Raw genomic sequence first — 19,599 nt, forward strand, 5'->3', positions numbered from 1 at the left:
CATATTAATGATTACTTTGGTATTTCTTGAGGTAGCAAAGCAAAACATTTGGAGATTGAGCACCCTGTGGCTTTCTTGCCCAGATGTGGTAGGGTCCCTGGAGGTTGAAATACCTAGTTTTTTGGACGCTAATGTAGGAATGTCTGCTTATGGGGATGGTATGGGACACCTTTTAAGGCTTATACTAGAGGGGTTGTCATACTTATATCTCCTCACATAGACGTGGGCCCGCCCTACAGCGTCTGCATGCTAAAGCTGAACTAGTGGTTTCGATAGTAGAATATTTAAGATCTAGGGACCATTTTCTCCGCAAGGCAACATGGTTATAATTTGTTGCTTACTAAATTTACGAGAAAAAAACTATGCTCCATGCAGAGTTTAACAAGGGGACAAAAAATTACTATTGCTAGCTTACTTGGTCAGGGATGATACGAACCCAAACCCTATTATGGAAGTCACCTCCAGTGTTTGGGAGCTTATCACTGACCCCCTTTCTATCAATCTGATATTTGTTATATTTTATAAAGACCTATACTCCTCTAGGGTAGAATATGCTCCGTCTGATCATGAAGAATTTTTAGACACCGCACCGTTTACTGTCCCGGATAGGGAAGATGTTAAGTCTTCTTGAGGCAGATCTTGATAAAGAAGAGATTACTAAAGATATTGGCTCCTTTTCTAATAGGAAGACGCCCGGTTTAGATGGCTTACCTATTGAGTGGTGTAAAGCTAATGTAGCGCTAATTGCTCCTCATCTTCAATGCCTTTACCACTCCTTATTTGCTGAGGAAACTCTTCCCTACTCCATGAAAGAGGCACTCATAGTTCCCAAATGATTCACCCAAATCAGTCTGGCTTTATACCAGAAAAAGCCACTGATATCCATTCATGTAGATTATTCACCAACTTGTCGACTGCCCACAGTGCTTCCCTAAATTTGGAAAAGGCCTTTGATTCAGTGGAGTGGCCGTACCTGTGGTCTCTGCTACGTAGATTTGACTTTGGATTGAAATATGTTAAATGGATAAGACTCTTATACTCCCACCTGGTGGCTAGCGTTAAGATGAATTGCCATGTTTGCCCTGCCTTTGGTTTGGGTTGAGGTACTAGACAAGGCTGCTCTCCTTTCCCCTTCCCTCTTTGCATTGACCATTGAACCTCTATCAACTGCTATACGCCACTCACCTGGATTCCTGATAGGGAGGGACGTGTTTCTCTTTATGCCGATGACCCTTATTTCTTATAGATCCCTGCGGGCAGTGCTGGCTCTATTTGATACATATGCATCTTATTCTCTGGGTTGCGAGTCAATTGGAATCAAGTCACTAGTGCTGGCATTAGGGGCGACCAAATGTATGCGAGTCCCCGCTCCTCTGCAGTGGTAGACAAAATTACGTACTTGGGAGTGGTGAATAGCGGTGTTAATAGCTTTATACCGGACAATATGACACCCCTGTTGCAAGGGCTTAAAGCTGATTTTGATGAAAGCACCTTCCCCTTACAGTGACGAGTCGTATCAATCTTTTTAAAATTACATCCCTTCCCAGGTTTTTGTATTCGTTTCGTAACTCTCCTGTATGGTTGCGCCTCTCGTTGTACTCTGCTTTAGAGAGGGACATTAGATCCCCTATTTGGGCAGGTGCCCACTAAGAAAGGGCGTCTGGCCCTGCCAAATCTCTCTATTTCCTAGCGAGCCAGTTGGTATGTTTGGTTGTTTACCCACAGGAATACGAATCCTTGTATGGATCACTCATACTTCATCACAACCCCAATGAAAACTACTTTAAAGGTATGTATGGCAGACGTCCTTGCTGCTGTTCCGCAATGAAGAGGTGACTTGGTCATCTGTGATACTACTTGGTATAACACACTTCTGTCACATTTATACTGGCTTCGTGACCTGATCGGGTGGGCAACTCTGGGTATAGTGGCCACTTCCACACAGATATGTCTAAGTACCAGGTGTCGTCCGTCCGTCCCCGTCCCCCCCCCCCACCACCACCTACGGTTCCGTTATTTTCAGCATCTACAGCCACCTTGGCCACAATTTTCATTGTATAATGTGTTATGTATGACCCCTTTGGTAACGCAGGACACGGTTTAAACCCGTCACTACTCTATAAGCAATAATTTTGCGTCTCTTCTGACAAACTTACTAAGGCTTTGGATCGCTGGTTCCATACTCTCCCTTCCGTGTCCACTGATGATCATGATGAGGTATTGGACTCTCTGACTGGTCCTTTGATATCCGCCAAAGACCACCTCATTCAGGTTACTTTTTTTTTTTTTAATCCGATTTACTACACTCCTAAATTATTTAGGATGGGAAGACTTGCCTCCCGCACGGACTGTCCAGTTATCCTTGGCTTCTGGACGGAGGTTATGAAATTTATCCCACGAGTGTAGAATCCCAAAGTCTGTTTACTTCTGCTGGTAGAGGAGCTTATACAACGTGTAGTGTCCAGATCTCTTATGATGCTTCTCTTATTCTATGCCAAGAAAACCATTCTCGCACATTGGAAGCATCCTGAGGTTTCTATGCTACAAGCGTGGATCTCAATGGTCAATTCTACTCTTCCTCTCTTATAGTTCCTACTCTTGCCCTGATAAGTTTGCTAAAATATGGCAACTGTGGATAGCGAAGACTAGTTCTTAGTAGTTTCTTCTGTGCTCCTGACTCCCTCTGACAGATACTGTTGTCTCCTTCCCGTCTTAACTACAGGCTGTACTGCTCTTATGAGTTGCCTTGAAAAGCGTTTCCTTTGTTTCTTTGTTTTCCATACTTGCTATGCTACATTATGAATGTGCGTATCCTTTTATTTGATTGACCTACTTACTGTATGCAGGTGCATTTGTAAAACCTGTTCTACATGCTACTTTTACTGTATACTCTGTACCATTGTTTTCTAAAGTTATAAATAAATAAAAGTTACCTTTCATAAAAGAAAAAGATCTGCTTTTAGGCGCTGTAAAATAATGAATATACCTCCGTTTTCTCCATAGGGTTTATTGGCATCATGTTAACATGTAGGACTGAGAGGTAGCAGACTATAAATATTCTGTTATATTATGTAATTATCACTTGGCTATGTAAACCTTTTGAAAGGCTTATTTTTATTTAATTTTTTTAATCCGGTCAATACGTGTGATTGGCGCAACTTATAAATGGTTTTTATTAAAAATTATTTTAACTTTTTGAGATACATCTGCTCTGTACTCTGTATACAGAGCAGCTGTATTGTTCGCTAAATCTTATTCCTGTCAGGTCCGCGGGACTGACTGGTTCGGTGTCAGTGGGTCCTGCGTGCTTCTGTCACGCAGGATCCACCTGTAATCACATCTAAGTTCATAACTTAGATGTGATAGTTTACAGGTGGATCCTGCGTGTCAAAAAAACGCAGGACCCGCTGTCGCTGAACATGTCAGGTCCGCGGGACTGATGGATTCAGGTCAAAGCTAACAATACAGCTGCTCTGTATACAGAATACAGAGCAGCTGTATCTCAAAGTAAAAAGACTTTTTAATAAAAACTATTTAAAGTTGCACCAATCACACTGATTGACCTTATTTTAAAAAAAATTAAAAAAAATAAAAAGCCTTTCAAGGGTTTGCATAGCCTTTAACGTTCCCTTTAGCACAGTCTGATTTTGACAGGTATTTGCACTCTTGTAACCGTTAGGGAAGGTAATACGGTGCTGCTGAGTACTTGGCTGGTGCCTGATTTTGCTCGTCTAACTTTAGTATCATTGAGGTGTCTTAGTTCCTGGCGGATGTTGCGCTTGTTCTGGATTGTTCTAGTATGGAGACAGCCCACAGGAGCAGAATTGGCGCCATGTTTTGCAGAGTTGGCATTTAATGCATTAGACTTCTGGGCTAATAATGAGTATTGCCATTGCAAACGGTCAGCATCCCTCACTGGTGTTTTTGGAATGCAAGAGGTGACCAAGGAAAGCGGTTCTGGTACTCTTAGCTGCTCGTGAGGAAGATCACTCATGTCTTCAAGAAGTTTCCGCTCTACCCGAAGGTCAATGTTGTGGAGGACTTGTCTGGTCAAGGCACTGCCTGCAAATCCTTTTGACGGAAGCTTGTCCAGTTGCTGGAGCAGAATATCTTTCCTTCGTGCCATGTGCTCCGCATGCCCGTTTCCAGGTGACGCTTTCAGTGGCGGCAGTAACACGGGTGCATGAAACATTAGTGACTCCTTTGTATTATAACAATTAGTACATATTGGAATGCCTTTCCCAGTGAACGGTGAAGAGCTTCTTTGTAAATTCTTCTCCTTATTTTGTCTTTGTTCTCTAGTGGATACCTCTGCAGAAGATACTTTGTCTCTGCAGGTTTCTGTTTTGGAAACCATGGCAGTAGAAGGGCAGTGACCTGTAAAGCCAGACTCGAAGTCTTTCTCTGCTGGGAGTTGGACGTGATTTGCAATACTTGTCTCCGTCCCTAAGTTCTCATTATGGTTGGTGACGACGTTGGGTTTTGTATCTGCAGCAGTATCCTTACAGTCCGGTATAAAACACAGATCTAGGCATAAAATACAGTCCGTTGCCTCCCTAGGTTTAAGCTTTTTTGGTTTCTTTTGGGAGTGCAGGCATGCGGTTGCTGAAATTGGACCCCAGCCGCAAGCCTGCAATATTAAAAACCACAAAGCATAAATTTTTCACAACTACACGGATTAGACATAAGAAAAATGCATACTTCATAGATAGTGACCGTCTCTTTAAAATTACAAAGACCACATAGACCGGTCACCTGAGTTCATGATATTAGACCATCTCTAAGGTGGCATAAGAAAAAGTAAGACTGCATTCAGATGGCACTAACTTTATTGAACACAATATTATGGGCCTAAAGCGGGTCCAATCCATAAAGATCGACGTTGGGTTCAGTAGAACCATGGCGGTTCCAGTTTTATCACTGTATTACAACCACCTGAAACTGGCCTAAGGACGTTTTCACATGGCTTTTATACAGATGGTTTTTAGTTTTGTATTATGCCTGCAAAATGTGATTCAACTGAACGGAGATCAACATAGAAACCTGATCTAAGTTTGGTGCAGTCGAACCGCAGGAGGTCCGTGAGCTGCAGGTGTGATACAGCTGGTAAAATGTGCCTGTGTTACAGATTCAAGAAAACCGCTTTCACAGGGATGTAAGTAATGGACTGACAAATGTTAATAAAGAAGCCCAATCCCCCTAGGCTACTGTAAAAGTAGCTTAAAGGGGTATTCCGGGACTTTGACATTGACCTATAATTAGGAATAGGTCATCAACATCAGATCAGTAGTGACCAACTCATGCCTGGCACAGCTCTGTGCATTCGGTAGTGGCTGTGCTTGGTTTTGAAGCTTAGATTTATTCATTTAAATGGGACTGATATACAAAGAGCTGCAGTACCAGGCACAGCCACTACCGAACGTACGGCACTGTGTCCAGTACGGAATCTAGAGGCTGCAGTGATCACTAGAGCGCCGCAGCCTCTTCAATCAGCTGAATGGTGGGGGTGCTGGGAGTGAGACCCCCACGTATCTGATATTGAGGGCATATCCTAAGTCATCAATGTCAAACCCCCTTTAGGCTAGAATCACACACAATGTTTTTTTGGAGCCAAACACAGGAGTGGATCCTCCTTTTTGTATCTACTCCTGAGTTTGGATCAGAAACTGCATGTGTGATTCTAGCCTTAAAGAGGCTCTGTCACCAGATTTTGCAACCCCTATCTCCTATTGCAGCAGATCGGCGCTGCAATGTAGATAAGAGTAACGTTTTTTTTTTTAAAAAAACGAGCATTTTTGGCCAAGTTATGACCATTTTTATATTTATGTAAATGAGGCTTTCTAAAGTCCAACTGGGCGTGTATTGTGTTCGTTACATCGGGGCGGTTTTACTTCTTTTACTAGCTGGGCGTTCTGACGAGAAGTATCATCCACTTCTCTTCAGAACGCCCAGCTTCTGGCAGTGCAGACACAGCGTGTTCTCGAGAGATCACGCTGTGACGTCACTCACTTCCTGCCCCAGGTCCTGCATCGTGTCGGCCACATCGGCACCAGAGGCTACAGTTGATTCTGCAGCAGCATCAGCGTTTGCAGGTAAGTAGCTACATCGACTTACCTGCAAACGCCGATGCTACTGCAGAATCAACTGTAGCCTCTGGTGCCGATGTGTCCTCGCTGGTCCGACACGATGCAGGACCTGGGGCAGGAAGTGAGTGACGTCACAGCGTGATCTCTCGAGAACACGCTGTGTCTGCACTGCCAGAAGCTGGGCGTTGTGTAGAGAAGTGGATGATACTTCTCGTCAGAACGCCCAGTTAGTAAAAGAAGTAAACACGCTTAGTTGGACTTTTGAAAGCCTCATTTACATAAATATAAAAATGGTCATAACTTGGCCAAAAATGCTCGTTTTTAAAAAAAAACAAAACGTTACTCTAATCTACATTGCAGCGCCGATCTGCTGCAATAGCAGATAGGGGTTGCAAAATCTGGTGACAGAGCCTCTTTAAAGAGGCTCTGTCACCAGATTTTGCAGCCCCTATCTGCTATTGCAGCAGATAGGCGCTGCAATGTAGATGACAGTAACGTTTTTATTTTTAAAAAACGAGCATTTTTGGCCAAGTTATGACCATTTTCGTATTTATGCAAATGAGGCTTGCAAAAGTACAACTGGGCGTGTTGAAAAGTAAAAGTACAACTGGGCGTGTATTATGTGCGTACATCGGGGCGTGTTTACTACTATTACTAGCTGGGCGTTCTGATGAGAAGTATCATCCACTTCTCTTCACAACGCCCAGCTTCTGGCAGTGCAGCACTGTGACGTCACTCACAGGTCCTGCATCGTGTCGGCACCAGAGGCTACAGATGATTCTGCAGCAGCATCGGCGTTTGCAGGTAAGTCGATGTAGCTACTTACCTGCAAATGCTGATGCTGCTGCAGAATCAACTGTAGCCTCTGGTGCCGACACGATCCAGGACCTGTGAGTGACGTCACAGATCTGCACTTCCAGAAGCTGGGCGTTGTGAAGAGAAGTGGATGACACTTCTATACACAACGCCCAGCTAGTAAAAGTATTAAACACGCCCCGATGTACGCACATAATACACGCCCAGTTGTACTTTTACTTTTCAACACGCCCAGTTGTACTTTTCAAGCCTCATTTGCATAAATACGAAAATGGTCATAACTTGGCCAAAAATGCTCGTTTTTTAAAAATAAAAACGTTACTGTAATCTACATTGCAGCGCCTATCTGCTGCAATAGCAGATAGGGGTTGCAAAATCTGGTGACAGAGCCTCTTTAAGCTAGAAATGATCATTTAGAGGACTGTGACGCTGATTTACTCACCGCTTCTTCCCATCCTGTCCCGATCAACCACTCTATGGACTTCTGATCATCTTCAAGAATCTTCTCGCTGATTTCCAGCAATGCTTCTGTCAGGTCCTTCTCCCATTGCTCTTCATGAGGAGAGCAGACTTTTTGTGGAAATTCTTCTATCTCTTGTAGAGTTTCCAGTAGTAAGTCACTATGTGGCATAGCCATTGATCCGTATTCTAAGTTGCATCTGAAATATAAAAAGGGAAACTAAAATTAGGAACTAAACCTATTCTCAAGACAACAGTCATAATTGCTAGAGATAACCCAAGACCCTAGCCAGTCTCTCCAGCTAACCTCCAGTGAATGGAGACGCTGCTGCGATGACCATTGTGCCAGACGTCTCCTATGATTAATGAGTGACTCCCCTTAAAACGACCGCATTTGTCATTGTGTTTATTACTTCATGTTCCAGACGCTGCATTTTACTGTCTGTTTATTAAATTACAACCTTTATTGCGCTGTGACTTGGCTAGAGAACATAAGACATGACGTTTATAGCTTTATTAAAGGCAAAGGCTATTTACTAGGATTCACTCTAAAATGTGTGAACGACCGCCAATGTCACTGGATAGACAGACAATGGGCAGATGCTATGCCCCTATAATCCCCTATATTGGGGATAGAGGCCAGGGTTAGACTCCAATCAAGTCGTCCGTCCGTCCCCCAGCTTTAGTGTGTACGCCAGATAAGCTCCCGACGTATGCGCTAAACGTGTCCATAGGATAACATTAGCCCAACAGAGGCCAAAAGAGTGTCCTTTTCACCTCAGTCGGGCCAGTAACAGCGTAGTAGACTACGTTTTTCCATAGAATGAGATCCTGTAAAAAATATATAAATATGTGTGTGTGTGTGTGTGTGTGTGTGTGTGTGTATATATATATATTCTTTTTTTAAAAACATGGTAGATTATGGGTGTGGGATGCCACTGTTAGGCATCTATCACAGCCTCCGTTTTACGTATACATTGAGAGCTTACGGCTATAATGTGGTTGTATTTTTGCGTCCATGTTACGGCCTAATTACCTGAACCTCCTACGATTCTAAATGCTAAACTGGATTCACGTCACCATAGGATCACATTACAGGTGTCTGAATGCAGCTCAAGAATGGTTTCACATGAGCATAATATAGAATTTTATATATATTTTTTTCCTGCCTGTAATACCCCCATAAATCCCGGCCTCACCGCGGGGTCTAATCACTTGAACTAATGGCGCCATAGGGATCTACCTGTATACATGGTGGCTGTCTGTCACACAGCAAAATTGGCACCCACCCACTAGGCGAACAGGCACAGTTAGGGTATGTGCACACACACTAATTACGTCCGTAATTGACGGACGTATTTCGGCCGCAAGTCCCGGACCGAACACAGTGCAGGGAGCCGGGCTCCTAGCATCATAGTTATGTACGATGCTAGGAGTCCCTGCCTCTCTGCAGGACAACTGTCCCGTACTGTAATCATGTTTCCAGTACAGGACAGTAGTTCCACGGAGTAGCAGGGACTCCTAGCATCGTACATAAGTATGATGCTAGGAGCCCGGCTCCCTGCACTGAGTTCGGTCCGGGACTTGCGGCCGAAATACGTCCGTCAATTACGGACGTATTTAGTGTGTGTGCACATACCCTTAGATTCTCCCCATGGCGTTCTAATCAATCAACCCTTCTATGCCAGCTTTCTGGTGTAGAAAAATCAGAAAAGGGCCCAAATATTGCAATTAGCGTTAAAAATTGCAACTTTTGCCCATTTCACACCGCCCTTGCCACTTTTTAAAAAGGCGGCGATACAAATGTATTATTATTTATGCGTCTCGCTGGCTTAGATTTCACACTGGAGTAAGATATAAGCCTAACCCAAACCCTCTACCCCCATCGGAGAAGTTTAAAAAAATATATATATACTCTCACCTCTCACCTATATATACTCTCAGCAGGCCGCGGCTCATACAATGTACTGAAACTGGGCAGCGTTGCTCGGCATCAGTGCCTTGTATGATTGGTATGCGATATGCTTAGGGACCCTGTGGAGAGGAGTTTCGAGGTGAGTATAATTATTGTTTATTTTATGCCCATTTGGAAAGGGGGGAAGGGATAGATTACGGCCAGCCGAAAGGTGGACACATTTATTAAGAAGCAGTCGCCCCTTTAATAAATGTGTTGCATCTTACTCCAAATAATTGTGTATGAAATTCCAGTCTTAATAAATCTTCCCCATGGGAAAATGCCCGCTCCGTGACATGTTTGTTCCTTGGTGTTAATAAAAATGATAGGGTATTAATAAGGTGCAAAGTATTTTTAGTGGCAAGTAGATTATTAGGGTAATAAAATGCAGTAAACGACATTAAGTGGCAATTCACTTGAAAGCGACTCCTGTAATCAATGGGTTTAATTAGAAGACGATTCTGGAAAACGGCACGACTCAAGAGCAAAGCAAGGTTGTAGCGGCACCCGAACACCGGGCACTGCCAATAAATAATTACACAGGACACTGACTTGTATTTTACACTAATGTATCTCCGATAACTCTCCATAAATCATGCGGTTTCCATTACTGGAGCCATTAGCGGCTCGCTGGGGGTGAATATTGTCATAGCGACGTGACTACGTCAGCCACGACATTATCCCGGAACTTTTTCTTTCTTTTTTTTATGTAGCTTTGTGTTTTTTTTTTGCATGTTGTATTTCTCAATGGCATCATTTTGGGGTACATATGATTTCTTGATTAGCTTTTGTTACGTTTTTGTGGGGGGAGAGAAATGCAAAAAAATCAAACAAAACAGGAATTCCACTTATTATTTTGCTTTTTGTTTTCCGCACTATTTACATTACGGTAAACATTATCTTCATTCTATGGGTCGGTATGAATACGGCAAAACCAAATTTGTATAATGATTTTTTTTGTTTACGTTTTTGTACTTTTGCACAATTAAAAACATGTTTTATGGAGAATAAAAAAGTAATTTTTGTGGTGTTCCCAAAGCCATAATTTTTTATTTTTTTTATTTTTTCAGTCAATGTAACCATATGAGGGCTAGGGGGCCTAGGCAGATGCTTATGGCAGACCTGTGGGTCTTTGTCAGACCTATCAGCACCCACATTTGCTCTTGTGGGTCATTGATGGGCTGACAGGGAGTCCCCTACCTCTATCAAACACCTTAGATGCAGAGGTTGCTATTGATCCCAGCATCTCCAGGGTTAAACTGACGGATTAGTGGTTTCTCTGATCCCGGCCGCTACAGGGGGAACCTGGCTGTCAATCACTGCTGGGCTCTCGCTGTTGACCGCACAGCTTCTGAGCACGTGCCATCATAACGTACATGTACATCGTAATGTGGTGAGAGGGATCTACATGTGACGGAATTGTAATTTTTCCGCAAATCAATGAAAAAATGCTGCAGTTTTGCAACAAATTTTTCTTTAACTTCTGCTAGCTGTCATTGAATGAAAACATCATTATCGTTTATTAAGGAAACGAATATGCATAGCCGGATCCATTTCAAAACGACCCCACTGACTTACAGAGAAGCTGCCAATGTAGATGTAAACCTAGTTTTAGGCTCTGTTTAGACCCGATTAAAGTCAATTGGCTCCATTGGGCAGTGGCGGTATTCATCATACGACAGATGTAGCAGAGCTTTGTTGGTGCAGTTATGAATATAACGTTACTCATACTTAAGAACTTGTTGGATTGACTTTTATCAACCTAAGTAACTATTTCTGCAACTTCTATGGAATTGATCATAGAAAACTATTTATATAAGAGCCTTTTTCTCTTGTCCTGGGTCCAGAGCACAAATTCCCACCCGGTCTGGAAAAGAGTCGGGGCATCTGTCAGGACTTGATATGTAAGGAATAACCCCTGTAGCGTGAGGACTATAGGGGTCAGTCTTATAAATATCTGGCGCTGGAACTTCAGTAGGATCCTAGGACATTGGAACCAAGTCGTAGAACTACAAGTTCCAGCAGTTCTGCAAAAATTCAACAAACTAGATCCAAACAACCGTAGTCCGGGGGGGGGGGGGGGTCTGTGATTAGGTTATAGAACTCAAAATGTGTTGCGCTGTGATGGATTGCGAGGAGGAGGAGGAGGAGGAGGGGGGGGGGGGGTTGTAATGTGAATTCTGCGATAATCGAAAAAAAATCCAACACATCCAATTGCGATCTCATGTGTTCCCATAGGCGAACATTGTATACATTATCATAATGGAATTTTTGTCCCAGCATTCTTACACTGAGACGAGAGGTGTAGAACTACAGGTCCCAGCATTCTTACACTGAGATGCGAGTTGTAGAACTACAAGTCCCATAATTCCCATCTGTCTTAATTTACAGCAACACGAGACAACCACACAACTACAGCAGTGAAAGACATGGAACTACAGGTCTCAGCGTTCTTATCGTACACCAGTCCTAGGATAACCGAGGTGCCCGTGCTCTACATACCTAGTCCATGCAGCAGTACACAGCGCAGCCTGATACCCGGCCTATACGGCCATCACGGGGCGGTCCTCTTCTCCATCTCCCCCCTCCTTCCATCAAAACAAACCGCAGCCGTTGTCAGGGGCTACGCTTGGGTCACGTGTCCTGGGCGTGGCTTTCCACCGGAAGTGACGTGTCATGTGAGCGCACCCGGCCGCTGACCTTGGTTCTGATGTAGGTGCAGGGATAGCAGACTGCGGCGTCCTTCTCTACATCACTGGTGTCCCCGCTGACGCAGCACGTGTGGGTGACGTGAAAATCCAACCCCCTCACACCCAGCAGCCTCACATCGCCTCCGGCTCATGCCTACATGGTGTTACTAATACAGTGAGAGAAAAATGATTTTGGGAAGTGTAGCCATAAAGGTAGAACAAGCTGAGGTGATGACGAACCAGTAGGCCTGTATGGTAATAAAATCTATATCAAATCTTTGGTTTTGAGTCCTTGCTATTATATTAGGGGAACGAAAATGACCTCTGACCGCAGTATTTTCTTCATGTCACAGGCAGGTACAGGAACAGATAAAGTAGCTCCATAGAGTAAGGACCCCACCAAACAGCACCTCATATCTCTACTGCCTAGATGGACCCCTGTGAGAACATGAGGGGAGCAGGAGATCACTGGGGTCACGCCGGACTATATTTATTAGAATAGGACCCGTGCACGAGACTCTTCTGATGTAGCGCACAGCGTCTCCCTGCGTCTCGCCATTCACAATGTCAGATTGGGTGTAAGAACAGGATGATAGTCAGGGTATGATCACACGGCAGCGTCCGTAACGGCTGAAATTACGGGGCTGTTTTCAGGAGAAAACAGCACCATAATTTCAGCCGTAATGGCATGTTGAGGCGCTTTTCGCTGCGTCCATTACGGACGTTAAATGGAGCTGATTTTCCATGGAAAACGGCTCCATTTACGTCTGAAGAAGTGACAGGCACTTCTTTGACGTGGGCGTCTTTTTTACGCCCCGCCTTTTGACAGCGGGGCGTAAAAAAAATGACCGTGTGCACAGAACATCGTAAGACCCATTCTAATGAATGGGCAGATGTTTGCCGACGCTATTGAGCCGCTATTTCAAACGTAATTCGGGACAAAAACGCCCGAATTGCGTCTGTAAATAAGCTGTGTGAACATACCCTTAGGGTATGTTCACACGCACTGTTTTCAGACGTAAGTCGGGCGTTTTATGTCTCAAATTACGCCTGAAAAAACGGCTCCATTACGCCTACAAACATCTGCCCATTGCTTTCAATGGGTTTTACGGTGTTCTGTTCCCACGAGGTGTTATTTTACGCGTCGCTGTCAAAATACGGCACGTAAAAAAAGGCGAAAAAGAAGTGCATGTCACTTCTTGGGACATTTTTCATTGACTCCATTGAAAAACAGCTCCAATAACGTTCGTAAAATATACGAATCCAGCCTAAGTCTATATGCACAATTCGCAGGTAGAAAACGAATTTAATCGCGCGTTTTTTGACGCGTTTTCATGCTGCGGATTTTGTTGCTATTTTTCCTCAGCACTAGGCAGATACAATTCGCAAGCGGAAACGCAAGATCAATTTACATGCTGCAGATTTTAAAATCTTCACCGCAGGTCAATTTACGTGCAGAAAAATACTGCAGCGGGTACATGAGATTTCCTGGAATCTCATTGACTATGCTGCTGCTGTATTTTTCTTTTGCCGCATGTAATACGCATCGTGTGCATTGACCCTAAGGGTGTTGGGAATTTAGGGCAGCCCCCCTATCCATATGCCCTATGGACGTCATAGAGAGGGGCTCCCAATTTTCGGGTACAGTCTATTAGCCACACGTCAATGAAAAGAGTTCTAGAGTATTCAATTTTTGTCCATTGTGTGCCATTCTTAAGGGTTCATTCCCATGTGTTGTTTTGATGCAGTTTTTTGGTGCCGTTTTTGAAGCGTGGTTTAAAAAAAAGAGAAGTAGAATCTTTCCTGTATACTTCAATTCCCGATCCCCTTCTGGCATTGGCTTCAAAAACTGCATCTAAATGAAACATGTAATGGCACCCTACAGCCGGGTTCCCACGGGTTTCGGACACGCTGCGTAAAAACTGCGCACCCGCAGTACCTTCTGTACGAAAAAACTTTTTTTCGAATGGAACTTCCCTTTGGAAAGAAACGTTCTTACTTAGGCTGGGTTCACACACCCTATTTACGGACGTAATTCAGGCGTTTTAGCCCCGAATTACGTCCGAAAATACGGCTCCAAAGCGTCGGCAAATATCTGCCCATTCATTTGAATGGGCTTTACGATGTTTTGTGCCGACGGTCATTTTTTTTATGCGCCGCTGTCAAAAGACGGCGCGTAAAAAAGACGCCCGCGTCAAAGAAGTGCCTGTCACTTCTTGAGACGTAATTGGAGCCGTTTTCCATTGGCTCCGTGGAAAAACAGCTCCAATTATGTCCATAATGGACGCAGCGAAAAGCGCCTGCACATGCCTTTAGACGTCTGTAATTTCAGCCGTAACGGAGGCTGCCGTGTGACCATACCTTTACCCCCTCCCTCTTCTCTGGGTGTAATCCGGCCTGCCAAGATGACGTTGCAGGCCATGTGATCACATGGGATGTGAAGTCATCCCAGGAGGCCGGACTGCAGGAAGAAGAAGAGAATTCTGGGTTTGATTTTTTTTTTCTGAGTTGCGATTCTTGCGGCGGAATCACTACGATTCCATGGCAAAAGTCGCAACACATGGTTTTCTGTTGCGGTTTTGCAACCCCATTAAATTCAATAAGGAAAACCTGCACCGAAAAATCGCATCTGAGAACCGCATACTTTTTTACCATGATTTGATGTATTTTTTGATGCGGTTGCAGTAAATCTCCCCCCCCCCCCCCCTCCACCAAATTGCAATGAAAACCCATGTTTTTTCGAAGAGGTTTTAAACGCACCTCAACTGCAACGAATCGATTCTAAGGGTATATTAACACAGTGCAGTTTTTGAAGCCACAACTGCATCAGCTTTTTATTTATACCTTTCCTTCCTTTTCACTTATGCATTTGGTTAAAAAAAACAACTGCATCAAAACTGGGGTATATTCACACTGGAGTGAATTAAAAAAAAAAAAAAAAAAAAGAGAGAAGCAGAATCTTCCCTGTATACTTCCCCCTCCCTTTGCGATCCACTCCTGTATTGGCTTCAAAAACTGCAAATAAAAAACTGCATCAAAATGGCAAATGTATAGGCACCCTTCGGGCATATTCACACTGTACAGTTTTGGTGCAGTTTTTTGGCGCTATTTTTCAAGCCACAACAAGCAGTGGATTCAAAAAAGGTAAGTAGAGTCTTTCCTATAAACTTCACCTCCCTTTAAAAACTGCACTGTGGGGAGGCGCATGCGCGAAGCTCCACGAACAGGACGCACCTGATGTGAGCTCCGCTCCGGCAGCACTGATCAAGCCGTATTAGCGCTGTTTTACACAGCTCCATCACAGCCAAAGAAAGTCCGGTACTGTGCAGTATGACCCGGACCACCAAAACAAAGCCTCGGGGACCGGCAACCCCCGCTCCTTCGCAAACTATACCAGAGATCTTCCGAACCACGAGGCAATCCGTCATGGCCGACCCGGCTGCAGCTCAGGTCAGTGAGAGTTTGTCAGCGGCAGAAACATCCTTACCGCCCTCACCTTCAGCGACCGTTACCCACACTGACACTGATGAGTTATTTAGGAATATTGCGGCATTGTTCCGCACGGAACTAACACAGGCGGTGGCCGAGTTTTCCCGCCAAATACATGAAGTGGGACAACGAGTCTCTGACATAGAGAACCGGGCAGATGATATGGCGGATGCCCTGGAGACGGACCGCAGTGATATTGATACACATGCAGCACAGTTGGAAGCACTGGAGCTGAAATTAGAAGATCTTGAGAATAGGTCCCGGAGAGGAAATCTGCGTGTCAGAGGCCTACCGGAAACCGTTACAGATCTGGAATCCAATCTCACCACGTTGTTTCGTACCCTCATACCCCAAGCTGCCACTGATTTATTTCGGATGGATAGGGTTCACAGAGCCCTGACGCGACCACGCAACCAGGATTTACCACGTGATGTGATACTGAAATTTCACTATCCAGAGGCAAGAGATCGGATCCTAATGGCGGCACGGAGTCTATCACCTTTACCGGGAATGCCACCCTCAGTCCACTTGTATGCGGACTTAGCACCCTCTACACTCCAACGTCGAAGAGAAATGCGGGACGTTACTCAAGCGTTACAGAAGGCCCAGGTCCGTTACCGATGGGGATTCCCCTTTTCGCTTAATTTTCAGGTCAGCAACAGAACCTATGTGGTTAAATCGCCGGCAGAGGGTCGAGATGCCTTGCAGTCTGCTGGACTTCCATTGGTCCCTATATCAGCCCTTCCGCCCAGACCTCAACGGCCGAATAGGACCTGGACAGCCGGGCCAAGAACCTCCAACTCCACTGCTGGGATGCCCGATCCTCGGGGAATAGGAGGACATAATGTATAAAGATCCCCGCTCGATATCCAGATGAGTATCATGCCCTTTGGGGAGCCACATTATTTCTATATGCCTCGCTTCATCTAGGCCATAGCTGATATTTCTTGTTCCGAGGAACTTTCTGGCTAGATCCTGTCGTCAGGCTTAGTGCTGCTGGCCACCATGCTGGCCTCCATATTTGTGAGAATTGCTGTAGCAGAGATGTGTGCCCCAAGAGGTGCTACCTGTCTGCGGAATACTCCACGGAATAGTTGGACATTTGTCCATGGTTTTTTGTTTAATCTGTTTATTTCGCTCTCTGTGCCATATATGAGCCTATATGCCAAAAGTATTAGTCACCTGCGTCTGCTACATTGTATGCCTAGAAATTTTCTGCTTGATGTATCTGCCGAGAATATGCCACGTCCTCCCTTGTATTATGTGTAGAGTACTAAGTCATAATGTGAGGGGATTCAACCCACCGCAAAAAAGGAAAAAAGCTTTTCTCTCCTATGTTAAGCATAATCCCAATGTTATTTGTTTGCAGGAATCCCATTTCACACCTACGTCTCACCCTAAATTTTTCCATCCCCGGTACACTACCTTTTAATCTGCTACATTTCCCTCTAAGTCACGCGGAGTGATCACCTTAATTAAGAATACTCTTCCTATCCAGGTTACTGAGTCTATAGTAGATCCCCAGGGCAGATTTGTGATCATCCTAGGTGTATTATATGATAAAGTCCTATGTATAGTGAATTCGTACGCTCCAAATGAAGACCCACTTCAGTTCTTTGAAGGGTTACATGATACCTTACTCTCTTTACAATACCAGCATTTAATATGGAGTGGGGATTTTAATTTTGTGATGAACACCACATTAGACCGTTCCTCGCCCGCTCCCTCTAGACGCACGCACACTCAGGCAGCTTTGATCAATAAGATTATGGGTTCGCTTTCTCTTGCTGATACTTGGAGAGAATATAATGGGGCGCAACGGGGTTATACATACTTCTCTCCGGCGCATCGTTTATACACCCGGATCGACATGATCCTAGCCTCAACTAACTCCCTCCCCTCATTGGCCTACTCTAGACATATCCTATCAGCTTGGTCAGATCATGATATAGTTCTGGCTGAATTCGACCTTTCCAAGCGAGGTGCCATGCCCTTTTCCTGGAGGCTCAATGAGTCACTCTTATCTAACCCTATTGTTCAGCACCAGATTCAGACAGAACTCTCTCAGTTCTTTGTGGATAACTCCACTCCGGATGTCAACTCACATACTGTGTGGCTTGCCCATAAAGCATTTATAAGGGGCAGGATAATAGCATTGGCATCTTGATGTAAAAAGGAAAGGTCTCAGGCGCAAAATGCTCTTGAAGCCAAACTAGCCCGATTAGTAGCGGCCAATCAACGAAGTCCTTCCTTATATCTCATTCGCGCTATTAAAGACACTAAGCTCCAGATTGATATGTTACTAACCCATAAGACAGAAAAAGCCATTAGATGGACTCAATCTAAATATTATAAATGGGCCAACAAACCAGATAAACTTATGGCACAACAGCTTAAGGCTCGGCAGCGAATCAATCAGGTGTTTCGTATTCAGTCACGCCCGGGACAGATCACCTCTAACCCAGACTGTATTCATGAGGTCTTTACCAAGTTCTACCAAACCTTATATGCCAACCCTTCACCCCCCCCCCCCTCTGAGGCTGCGGTGAAGGATTTCCTAGCCTCTGTCAACATTCCTCAACTTTCCGAAAAGGATATTGAATTTTTGAACGCCGAGATTTCGAGCGATGAGGTAGAGGACACTATTAAAGCGTTGAAATTGGGGAAGGCCCCGGGACCTGATGGATTCACGGCCTTATACTACAAAAAATTCTCTCAGCAGTTAGTCCCGCATATAGTTACCTTCTGCACAGACCTGATGAGGGGTCGGCCTATGCCTACTGAATTCCTCTCAGCCATGATTACAGTTATCCCCAAACCTAACAAGGACCCCTTGATGGCAGGTAATTACAGGCCGATATCGTTACTTAATCTAGACATTAAAATTTTCACTTCTATTCTAGCCAAACGGTTGAACAGGTTTATGTCCCAATTAATTCATAGAGATCAAGTAGGATTTATTCCAGGAAGGGAAGCACCTGATAATGTTAGGAAAATTCTCAATACTATACAGTCAGCCAACATTACTAAATCCAGGATGGTTCTTTTAGCGTTAGACATAGAAAAGGCCTTCGATAGCCTTTCCTGGGAATACCTATTTAAAGTATTAGAAAAGGTGGGGATTGGGGGTCCCTTTCTCCGGGCTGTTAAGAAAATATACCACAACCCAGAGGCTCACCTTAAACTACCAACTACCACACTTCATCCTATATTCATACGGAGAGGCACTAGACAGGGCTGTCCCCTCTCGCCAGCCTTATTTGCACTCGCTATGGAACCGCTAGCAGAACTTATTAGGTGTAATCCAAATATTACGGGACAGAGAGTTGGTAATGGGGAACAAAAGATAAGTCTCTTTGCTGATGATCTCATCCTCACGCTCACTAAACCGTTGACTTCTCTCCCGAATCTGATGGCGACTCTCGGCTCCTTCTCCGCAGTCTCGGGATTACGTGTGAACCAATCTAAATCAGAGGCCCTGTATTGTAACGTTCCATCTTCCCTGCAAAAACTGATAGAAATAAATTTTGGCTTCCACACCCAAACGCATTACCTCCCTTACTTGGGCATAGCTTTAACCCCCTCCCTGTATACAATGTACAAATACAACTACCCACAGGTATTTAAGAGCATTAGGACGGATATGGCAAAATGGGCTAAACTACCGATCTCTTGGGTGGGGAGAATTAATACGATCAAAATGGTGACCCTCCCTAGATTATTATACTTATTCAGAACTCTTCCTATCCCCCTCCAGAAAGGTGATCTACAACTCCTCCAGAAAGAAATTTTTAAATTTATATGGAATAATAAACGCCCCAGGATATCGACACGTGTCATGATGTATCATAAAAGAGTAGGAGGGCTTTCGGTTCCCAATATAATACACTACTATAAGGCGGCTAGGGTGGCTCAACTGTTACTAACGCACCTTCCATCAGATAGGGCACCGGTGTGGGTCTCATTGGAAGCGGCTCAAATTACCCCATATGGGGCGCATTCCTATGGATGATATCACCCCTACCGACTACATTAAAGAATATCTCCCTTTTGTCATATCATTCCCTCATTCTATGGCGATCAGTTAGATTCCGACATGGGCTGC

At 44.4% G+C, this 19,599-nt stretch overlaps 1 protein-coding gene across 1 annotated transcript; it reads right to left on the reverse strand.

Annotated features, from left to right (window-relative positions):
* Nucleotides 1–2,991: 2,991 nt before the first annotated feature.
* C9H16orf46 (chromosome 9 C16orf46 homolog) lies at nt 2,992–11,992 on the reverse strand. Its single transcript, XM_075837147.1, has 3 exons — nt 11,818–11,992; nt 7,345–7,561; nt 2,992–4,630 (listed from the first exon to the last, which is right to left on the reverse strand). The coding sequence occupies exons 2-3, from the start codon at nt 7,537–7,539 to the stop codon at nt 3,632–3,634; spliced, it is 1,194 nt and encodes a 397-aa protein (XP_075693262.1). The 5' UTR covers nt 7,540–7,561; nt 11,818–11,992; the 3' UTR covers nt 2,992–3,631.
* Nucleotides 11,993–19,599: the final 7,607 nt, after the last annotated feature.

Source organism: Rhinoderma darwinii, chromosome 9, assembly GCF_050947455.1.
Source record: "Rhinoderma darwinii isolate aRhiDar2 chromosome 9, aRhiDar2.hap1, whole genome shotgun sequence".
In the NCBI taxonomy this organism is placed as follows: Eukaryota; Metazoa; Chordata; class Amphibia; order Anura; family Rhinodermatidae; genus Rhinoderma; species Rhinoderma darwinii.

Coding starts and splice junctions, on each gene's coding strand:
- C9H16orf46 (XM_075837147.1), bottom strand. CDS start 7,539: ATGGCTATGCCACATAGTGACTTACTACTGGAAACTCTACAAGAGATA. Junction 4,631..7,344: donor GGACAGGATGGGAAGAAGCG/GTGAGTAAATCA, acceptor TTAATATTGCAG/GCTTGCGGCTGGGGTCCAAT.